At 45.4% G+C, this 10135-nt stretch overlaps 1 protein-coding gene across 1 annotated transcript in view; it reads left to right on the top strand.

Moving 5' to 3' along the window:
• Nucleotides 1-979: 979 nt before the first annotated feature.
• PSMC2 (proteasome 26S subunit, ATPase 2) overlaps nucleotides 980-10135 on the top strand; it is a 32241-nt gene continuing 23085 nt past the window's right edge. The window contains exons 1-5 of the mRNA XM_069765113.1: nucleotides 980-1138; nucleotides 2708-2745; nucleotides 5416-5497; nucleotides 5573-5672; nucleotides 6512-6643. Coding sequence (XP_069621214.1) covers nucleotides 1069-1138; nucleotides 2708-2745; nucleotides 5416-5497; nucleotides 5573-5672; nucleotides 6512-6643 — 422 coding nt within the window. The 5' untranslated portion in view covers nucleotides 980-1068. The remainder of the gene's footprint in view (nucleotides 1139-2707; nucleotides 2746-5415; nucleotides 5498-5572; nucleotides 5673-6511; nucleotides 6644-10135) is intronic.

Raw genomic sequence — 10135 nt, 5'->3', positions numbered from 1 at the left:
CTCTTTATGTCTCTCATGAAGACGGCAATCCAGCTGGGTAACCAGAGACCTGGCCGCCATCTACTACTGTAAGTTCATCAAAAACTTTTAGATAGTAGCCACATTTCTCAGTTATAACCAGGAAAGGGACAGACTTTTCGGAGTGGTCCAGACCGGCCAAGGAGGCGTTCGATATCTTGGAGGAGTGTTTTGCATCTGCGCCCATTCTCACACAGCCTGTTATTGTAGAAACTGACACGTCTGAATTGTGGCTGGAGGCCGTATTGTCGCCTCTCCTGGTAAAAGGCGCCCTCTCTTTCTGAGGTACACAGGGGCACGTCCGAGGATATAAAGCGGCTGCAGGAACCCCATTCTTAGGATATTAAAGGTGATGGGCATAGTTTGTGAGAAAACTGGTGACAGGATCCCTTTCAGCATCCTCGACTGTGGTTTTATTATCAGTCGCTTTCCATTACTTCCTACATGGCTGTGAATTAGTCTATGTGCACACGTTGCAGATTTGACTGTGGAATGTTCTGTGTTAGCTATAGCCCCTCCATCTTTTCAGTTTTGTTATCATCTCTTTGTTTTCTTAGGGTGGTTGCCTTTTGCTTGCCATTCCCATGTGGCCGCATTAACACTTCATTGCTGACATGGAGCCTGCGGCCGTGTTTCATGTGCGATTCACAGCTGCAGCTGGATTTCTCTATCCTGTAGCTAGCAATCATCCCTCATTGTACATATGGTTGTAAAGTAGGAAAACCCACAGTAGCTGGTGCACTGCGGGTTAATAAACTGCTGGCTTGGTAAGTAAGGCATATTACAGCTGCCTGGTATTCCCGAGTGCACTGTACCCAGGGTGAGGGCTGCTGTGCTGTGTGACTGCCACAGTGCCACCGAGTACTACAGATCACACAGACTACGCGCTGGCTCCCCCTCGTGGTCATTAGTGGTCACTGCGCCCTGTGTCTAGAGGCTGCTTCCGCAGCTGTCGGTGGGACTAGTTTCCGGTTCCGGACGGAAGTTGTCCTCAGTTTGCTGTGTAATTGTCTCCGTGTTGCCGCTGCCGTTGCTCCTGTCATTATCGCCATGCCGGACTACCTGGGGGCCGACCAACGCAAGACAAAGGAGGAAGAAAAGGAGGATAAGCCTATACGCGGTGAGCAGTGCCCCACAGTGAGCGCGTGTACCCGGCGCAGTCACTAGTACCCTAACAGTCGGTAATGAGGTGGCTGTGCATGCATGGCCGCCTGTAGAGGCCTTCTATTTAGTGGCCGCTGACAGACAGGCATGTGTTGTGGCTGTGAGCCGTGCAGGACTCGGACATAGGGCTAATGTGAAGCTGCACTATTAGCACCTCATCGGTAATAATGCTCTACTAGATGGTGGCCCGATTCTAACGTATCGGGTATTCTAGAATATGTAGGTAGTATATAGCACAGGCCACGTAGTATATTGGTCAGCCACGTAGTATATAGCACAGCCACATAGTATATAACATAGCCACGTCATATATCGTAGTATATTGCACTGCCACATAGTATATAACAGAGCCACGTAGTATATTGCACAGTCGACGTAGTATATAACAGAACCGACACAACCACATAGTATATTGCACAGCTACGTAGTATATAGCACAGCACGTAGTATATTGGACAGAGATGTATATAACAGAGCCCACGTAGTATATAGCAATGTGGGCACTATATGCGTGGTTACAAAAGACTTAAAATGAAAAATAAACATATACTCACCTTCCAAAGGCCCCTTGTAGTCCTGACGCCTGTGTGCGGTGCACGCGGCAGCTTCCGGTCCAAGGGCTGGTATGAGCGCAGGACCTGTGATGATGTCGCGGTCACATGACCGTGACGTCATGGAAGGTCCTCGCATAGCATCCTTGGCACCGGAGCCTGCTGCTTGCACTCCCGAAGACAACGCTATGTTATTATTTGTAACATTAGATCGTTTTACTATTGACGCTGCATACGCAGCATCAATAAGTAAAAAGTTGGTCACACAGGGTTAATAGCTGCGTTAACGGAGTGCGTTACACCGCAGTCCGTTAACTCTGGCATTAACCCTGTGTGAGCGCTGACTGCAGGGCAGTAAAGCAGCGGCCATTTCGCTGCCAGACTATGGCCGTCGCTGATCAGCGACTTGGATTTCCATGACAGACAGAGGCCGCGACCAATGAATATCCGTGACAGACAGAAGGACAGACAGAAGTGACCCTTAGACAGTTATATAGTAGATACGAATGGTCACTAGTTTGATTTGGGGACCGTGTGACCACTGAAAGATCTTGGAGACAAGTCACAAATGAAGGTTACCCATAGTGAGAATCTTGGGCGGCGTCAGTGTGCAGGCCATGATTAACATGGCGATGAATGGAAGAATCTTTGCTAGCTATTTTCTCATCAGTTAAAATCACTGATGGCAAAACTGATTAAACGCTGATCCAAAACACTGAATAATGGTCTGTGTAAAATCATGGATGTGTGAATGAGGCGTTATTGGAAGGATCGGCAGAGACATAGGGGTGACAGCGACCATTGACAACCCGCACTGTTCTGTGTTGGATTTTGCATCATTATGCAGGTGATTTTACCCTTCAGTCAGGTAACATAATCTCCTCTATGATGATACTTGCTATAAACTCATTTTCTACTATGTTGTCATGTTTCTAAGAATATTTTTGATCTAATGTATATATGTTTTATTCCAGCTCTGGATGAAGGGGACATTGCCCTGTTGAAAACCTATGTAAGTAGATGAATCTGTGCTGATCTGCAGTGACTTATGACAACTCTGTTACTCAACAATTTTTAACAGGTTGTCTGATCAGTTTTGGATTGGACCTGGCTTGGAAAGCCACTGTTTTGTCAGTGAGGGAATGTAAACTTTAGTAGCCATTCAAATGAATGAGTATCTATGTAATACATGGACTGTTACCAGTCTACCAGAATGGATGTTTTTTTTATAACTAATTTTTATTAAATTTTATAAAATGTTACAATCAGAAATGAGACAAATAACCACAATTTGGCTTACAAATTGCAGGATCAGAAAGAATGGAGTACCATTAGAGTGAACTCTTGAAAGACATTTCCACTTAGTGGCATGAAAACATATTGTGCAATAGAGCAGAAAAAGTCCAACAACAGTTGTAAATGATGGCAAGTTAAGATGGCTCCATCTCCATGCTCATATTACAATTCATATAAAGCCACCATACTAAATAAAGCGAGACATGCACATAGGGAAGGGAAGAAGAAACCTGTTCAAAAACCAACATGCGCCTGACTTGTTTTGGGCCCTAAAATAGTCCCAGGGCATAATAGATGTTTAACGGCAGTAAAGCCCTATATGATGATATGGGCAGGATGTTGTTTTGATTAAAACTTTATATAAAGTTTAATGTGCTTAAAGAGCATTTATACCCATGACGCATTAAATTAAAGCACGGTGGCGCAGCACGGTGGCGCATTGGTTAGCACTGCAGCCTTGCAGCGCTGGAGTCCTGGGTTCAAATCCCACCAAGGACAACACCTGCAAAGAGTTTGTATGTTCTCTCCGTGTTTGCGTGGGTTTCCTCCGGGTACTCCGGTTTCCTCCCACATTCTAAAGACATACTGATAGGGAATTTAGATTGTGAGCCCCAATGGGGACAGCGATGATGTGTGCAACCTGTAAAGCGCTGCGGAATATGTTAGCGCTATATAAAAATAAAGATTATTATTAAAGCACTTGTCTAAATTCCCTACTGACCCATCATTACTAAATATACACTTATTTACAAAATGTACCTTTCTGCCAATACAGCTGGTTTTCAATGATGTTCCGTTGTGTTGGAATCACTCATACTGTCTTGAAAGGAAACGTCATCACTGACCTCACATTTGGGAGATGCTATGAGCAATAGTTGTACTGTGTCTGCACCCACTGGTTACTTGAATGCTTCGGCCTCAAAATGTGACGTCAGAGATGACGTGCTCCGAGAAGCCCAAGGTGTAACGAACAGGAAAACATTGGATCCAAGAGCCGGATGTCGTGTGAACACATGCTATATTGACATAAGGAGAGGGTTTTTTCTAATGTATAGTAATTATGGCTACGGACATCATAGTGTGTTGTTTTATTTTTATTGCGTATGATAAAACTTTAATGAAAATGGCTGTTAGAAAAATGGGAACCATTTTTTTACTCTCTGCAGCTTGCATGTATTTCAATATGCTGCAAACTGCTCAATGCCTTCCACCTCTCTCCGAAACACTCCTCTAAGCTCATATCTGACTATTTCTGCTCATTATGTTTCATTTGATTAGATTTCAGCTTAGGCCGGTTTCAGACATTGATGTTTCATGGCCTGAGTACAGACTGTGATATAGGCTGGCTGCGGGATTCCTGACATGAGCTAAACCGCCTTATATACAAGTAGTGGTGAGCACAAGTCCGCAGCCTGGTATTGGACTACTAATACCAGGTTATTGCAGTGTTTTCGCTGCTGGAGGAAGTCGCCATCGCAGTCTGCTCTCATTGCTCAGAGCAGGGCTGCAGAGGTAACTTTTTCCAGTTGTGAAAACAGCTTCTTAATCAAATCCAATTGCAAACATGATTTTTAGTCCCAACTGCATGCATTTAAAGAAGTTGTCCAGTACTTGGGCAATTCCTTCTCATATCTCACTTGGCCCTGATAAAGTAGAAAAAGCTTATACTCGCCTCCTTTGCTGGCGCTGTTCACCCGGTGTCAGCACTCACATTCCCAGTTCTCTGTGTGACATGTGAGCCTGGTGCCTAATCGGCGCTGGCGTCACTGTCTCCGCCTTTGTACAAATTGAACATGATTGAGGAAGTCGGGGCTGCGGCTGCTCTCACTTCCTTTGCATGTTCAATTTGTACAGAGACTGTGACGCCAACGCTGATTGGGCGCTGTGCTCACGTGTCATACAGCTGCATGGGAGCACTGGGAACGTGGGTGCTGACACCATTGGAACGGCGCTGACCAGGGAAGGGAGTATAAGCTTTTTCATTTTATAGGGGCCAAACATTTAGATCAAGAAGGGATTGTCCTATCAGTGAACAATCTCTTTAAGTGAAAAAAAATTAGTTCCATAAGGACAACCCCTTTAACTCTTTTGGCTGACATGGATATAACCTGAAGTTTATGGTGCATTTGGTCTATAATTACCCTATTGGATATTTATGGTGTTATTTTTCTCCCATTCTACCTGCCATAGCTTAAGATTTTTAACTCTGATCCTAAAGGTTTGTAGTCAAAAGCCCCAGTGAGTGAACATCCGGTTGCTCACCTGTCAGCTGTGTCTTTTGCCAAGACTGTGGACTTACAAATGCTCACATTTAGCTTACTGCAGACTCTAGTACGTGGAATCTAATTGCATTAAAAGAAAAATGACAAGTATTGTGTTGTCACAGGGACAAAGCACATACTCTCGGCAAATTAAACAAGTGGAAGATGACATACAGCAACTACTTAAGAAAATCAATGAGCTCACAGGTATGCCACGTTGTTATTGCTTGAATTGATTTGAAAGTGTATACTTTACTGATATCACATGTTCCTTTACCATAGGTATTAAGGAGTCTGATACAGGACTTGCCCCTCCAGCCTTGTGGGATTTGGCTGCTGATAAACAGACCCTCCAAAGTGAGCAGCCGCTCCAGGTGGCCAGGTACCAGCCCCTCTTTCTTTATCATTTTGTAGGTATATCGTAGCTTGTTAGAAGTTAGGCTAGGCCTGTACTATGTTACATTTCTTTGTGGTGAGACTATAGAGCCAGGCTTAGACTGCAGTTGGGTAAATGCTAATCAGGATATATACCTCACATAAAGGGTAAGTTCAAATAGGACACCTCCACAATGCCTGCCAACCGTTCACGTATCCCTTATAGGCATGTGTGGGTGCGAGGTTATTGATGTCACGCACCTTCTGTTACAGAACTAAGCGATATTGGAGAACTTTCATTAGTAAAAACTGCTGCCTCGTTTAGTAGTAAGGGCACAACAAGCTTGCATGGTAATGATGTCAGAGAACATGCATTACATATAGCATGGATTTTACGAGCTTCTGTGAATTTACACTTATTATTCTTTGACTAGACAGTCTGAAAGTATGCTCACATGCATCAGTGGCTCACGCTGGGTGATACATTGGGGTCAGCTATAGACTTTGTAGTCCAGCTTCACACCACCTATATCTGTTATGGTGCATGCCACATTTTAAGCCTCTTCTTTTTACTACTTTGCCATGAGACGTATGAAAAAATTATTATTTTTAATCAAACTGTTAAACAGGAACGTTATTTTCTTGCAGCAGACTGAACTAGACGCCTGGTGCATTTATCTTCGTAAAGCTTCCCCATTGTCTCCTTTTCCCATGGGTTACTGTCTGTGTTGGCATCTGTCAGAACCTGTGACTATTTTATTTTATTCCCAGCTTTATTATATTTACAATCGATTTTACCTTACAAACTAAGTACAAATTGTAATTGCACATTTCTCCTTTTTTCAGATGCACAAAAATAATAAATGCGGACTCTGAGGACCCTAAATATATAATTAATGTGAAGCAGTTTGCAAAGTTTGTGGTAGACTTGAGTGACCAGGTTGCTCCTACAGACATAGAAGAAGGAATGAGAGTTGGGTATGTGTTTTTTTTTTTCTTTATTTACTGAGCAATTAAAGCTTTCTTTTTTTCTAATTGGTTAAGGCGTTTAAAAGGTAACACTCATAATCTCGCATAGATATTTAACCCCTTAGTGACCGAGCCAATTTTTACAATTCTGACCACTGTCACTTTATGAGGTTATAACTCTGGAACGCTTTAACGGATCCCGCTGATTGAGAATGTTTTTCCAGGTCACCACCTGACAGCACCATGGAGGACGTCCTTCTTATCCATAGTGGGACAGGAAACCATGAGAGTTTAAAAGGAACCTCCCCCTTCCACCCTTCAGTGTTTTTCCTGTCCCACTGTGGATGGGAACGACGAGAGTTCCGTCTGTCCCGTGCAGAGAGTGAGGATCGGGGGGGCTCGGCCTCTTCCTTCCCACTATTCGGTCTCTGCGTTGCTGACACCCTAATAATAGGGTCCCTCAGCAGCACCAGTGCAGCGCTGCTCCTGGTGGAAGGGTCGCTTCCCCCGGGGGGGCTCTCGACCCGGGATGAAGTCCCAGATGTACCTGCATATTCGTCCTGCAAGGACGCTCCCTTCGCAGGCGGATCCGATGGGCGCAGGCATCTTAGAACGCTCAGGACGCTGGAGCGTCGGGCAGAACGCCGGGCGGCGACTCACTTCCGGTTCACCGCTGCTGCGCGCGTCACTTCCGAGTCGCGGCCGGCAGCAGGGGGCGGCATCCTCTTCGCTCTTACGCTGTAGGAGTTCTGGGACAGGGCGGCAGTATCTGGATAAAACGAGGTATGTGGGGCTATGGGGTGCGCCCAGAGCCGATAGGCAGCAGCGGTAGCGAGCAGCGGTAGCAGCAGCAGCATGGAGGAAACAAAATCCGACACACTGCAGGACACCCAGACACATGTGAGTCCCCACTTAGGGGTATGCTCCCACAGCCCCAATAAAAATACCATCAGCGGTCTTTATGTTTATTCTAGGGGCTTCCCTCATCGGGGGGTAAGAAGACCGGCAAGACTAAGAAGTGCCCTATTTGTGCCGTAAAACTTAAGGACTCTTGTCAGAAGTCGCTCTGCGAGTCTTGCACTAATCGTATTGTGGGAGAGGAACAGGCCTCCCTAATGACGAGCATGAGAGCCATAGTTAGAGAAGAAGTGCAAGCTTAAATTTCTAACTTATCATTTCCCCAATCTATCCAGTCTGACTCCCAGGATCCTCCAAGGTCCAGAAAAAGGCAGAGAGAGTCGGATCTGTCATCTGAAGACAGCTCCTTTGAATCTGATATGGAAGAGGAGGATTCAAGTAGAGACCCTCCTCAAAAAGGGAAAAAGTATTTATTCTCGTCTAATGATATAGAAGAACTTCTGGGAGCAGTTAGACAGACCATGCAGGTTGAGGAGCCCTCAACCACTAAATCAGTTCAGGATGAGATGTTTGGGGGGCTACGGTCGCAGACATCACAAGTCTTTCCTGTTAATGCCCACATTTGCTCAATGATTTTAGAGGAGTGGGAGGAGGCAGAGAAAAGGATTTCCATTCCTAGAGACTTTAGACTTCGTCTTCCCTTTGACCATGAAGAGGTCAAAGATTGGGAAGATATACCTAAAATCATCCCACTTGCTAAGGTGTCTAAAAGAACTGCCATACCTTTTGAGGACTCCTCAAACTTAAAGGAGCCTATGGACAGGAAGGCGGATGGACTCCTAAAGAGGGCATGGGAAAGCTCTGCTGCAGTGATCCGCACAAATATAGCGGCAACATCTGTAGTAAGGGCAATGCATTTGTGGATTGATGACTTAAAAGATCAGTTGTCGGCCCGAACCACTAGAGAGTCTATCTTAAAAGCTATCCCTCTACTCAAACTAGCAACCGGGTTTCTTGCAGATTCTACTGCAGAATCGGTTAGGTTCACGGCTAGGGGCTAATCGTTATCAAACGCAGCCCGAAGGGCTATATGGTTAAAAAGCTGGTCGGGAGACGTTCATTCAAAAAAAATAATGTTCTATTCCCTTTTCAGGAGGCAGGGTCTTCGGTCCCATATTAGATGATATTCTGGAGAAGGCTTCTGATGAAAAGACGGGGTTTCCAGAGGAAAAGCGGAAAAAATTCCAGCCCTTTCACAGGCCCTATTACGGTCAGAGATCAGACTATAGGGGCAAGGGGAAACAGGGCAGATGGAGCTATCAGAAAGGGGGAGAGAATAGGAACCGAAATAGGGAGTCGGGTCCCTCAAGCTCTAGGTCAGAGTTCCGGAGAAAATGACGCCACCAGGATAGGGGGGCGGTTGCTGAACTACCTGGGCGAATGGGAAAAAATTACCGCAAGTCCTTGGGTTCTCCAGATTATCTCCCAGGGGTACAGGATAGAATTCGACTCCCTTCCCCCAGAAAGATACTTTGTCTCCAACGCCTGTCTCTCTTCGGTCTCTCCAATGTGGTCAGATATACAAGATCTCCTCCGGATGGAGGCAATATTCCCCGTCCCTCCGCACCAAATAGGAAGAGGTCATTACTCTGGTCTCTTCTCTATAAAAAAAACCTTCGGAGAATCCCGAACCATAATAAATCTCAAACCCCTAAACAAGTGGCTACAGTACAAGAAGTTCAAAGTGGAGTCTATATGCTCCACAATTCCCCTGTTGGGAAAAGACGTGGTAATGTGTACTTTGGACTGAAAAAAGTGCATATTATCACGTACCAATTTTTCCAGATCATCAAAAATATCTGAGGTTTGCGGTAGAAAAAGAAGGGTCAATCTTCCATTACCAGTTTCGTTGCCTTCCATTTGGACTGGCGTCAGCACCCAGAGTTTTTATAAAACTCATCATAGAAATCGTGTCTTACCTAAGAAAGCGAGACGTCACCATAATACCCTATCTGGACGACTTCCTGTTGGTGGCAGACTCGGTGGGGCAGCTCAAAATCGATTGTCGGTTGGTGATCTCCACACTGCAGAAATTAGGTTGGGTGTTGAACTGGCCAAAGTCACACCTAACTCCAAAATCAAAGATACAATTTCTAGGTGTCATACTAGATTCGAAGGTCAGAAAATCGTTCCTTCCGGACAAGAGGCGGTCCGACCTGATAGAAAATATCCGTCAGTTTTCAAGAAGTCGAGTGTCATTCAGGGATGCAATGAAGATCCTGGGTTCAATGACAGCCTGCATCCCATGTGTCAGCTGGAGCCAATTTCATTCCCGGCAGTTACAAAGAGCGGTTCTCACAACATGGGACAGAATACAGTCTTCGTTGGACAAAGAATTCTGCCTATCTCATCGGGTCAGACAATCCCTATGCTGGTGGGCGGTGCCAAGAAATCTCCAGGTCGGTGTCCCATGGATCCAAGCTCCAGCAGTCACGGTAACGACGGACGCAAGCCAACAAGGTTGGGGAGGCCACGTCCTCGGAAGATACTACCAGGGACAATGGAACTTGGAAGACAGCAACAATTCCTCAAATTACAGGGAGCTGCATGCAGTATGGAAAGTCTTGTTCAGCCCGAGTCCTA

This window comes from Ranitomeya imitator, chromosome 4 (assembly GCF_032444005.1).
Source record: "Ranitomeya imitator isolate aRanImi1 chromosome 4, aRanImi1.pri, whole genome shotgun sequence".
Taxonomy (NCBI): Eukaryota; Metazoa; Chordata; class Amphibia; order Anura; family Dendrobatidae; genus Ranitomeya; species Ranitomeya imitator.
This window is presented reverse-complemented; position numbering and strand designations above follow the sequence as displayed.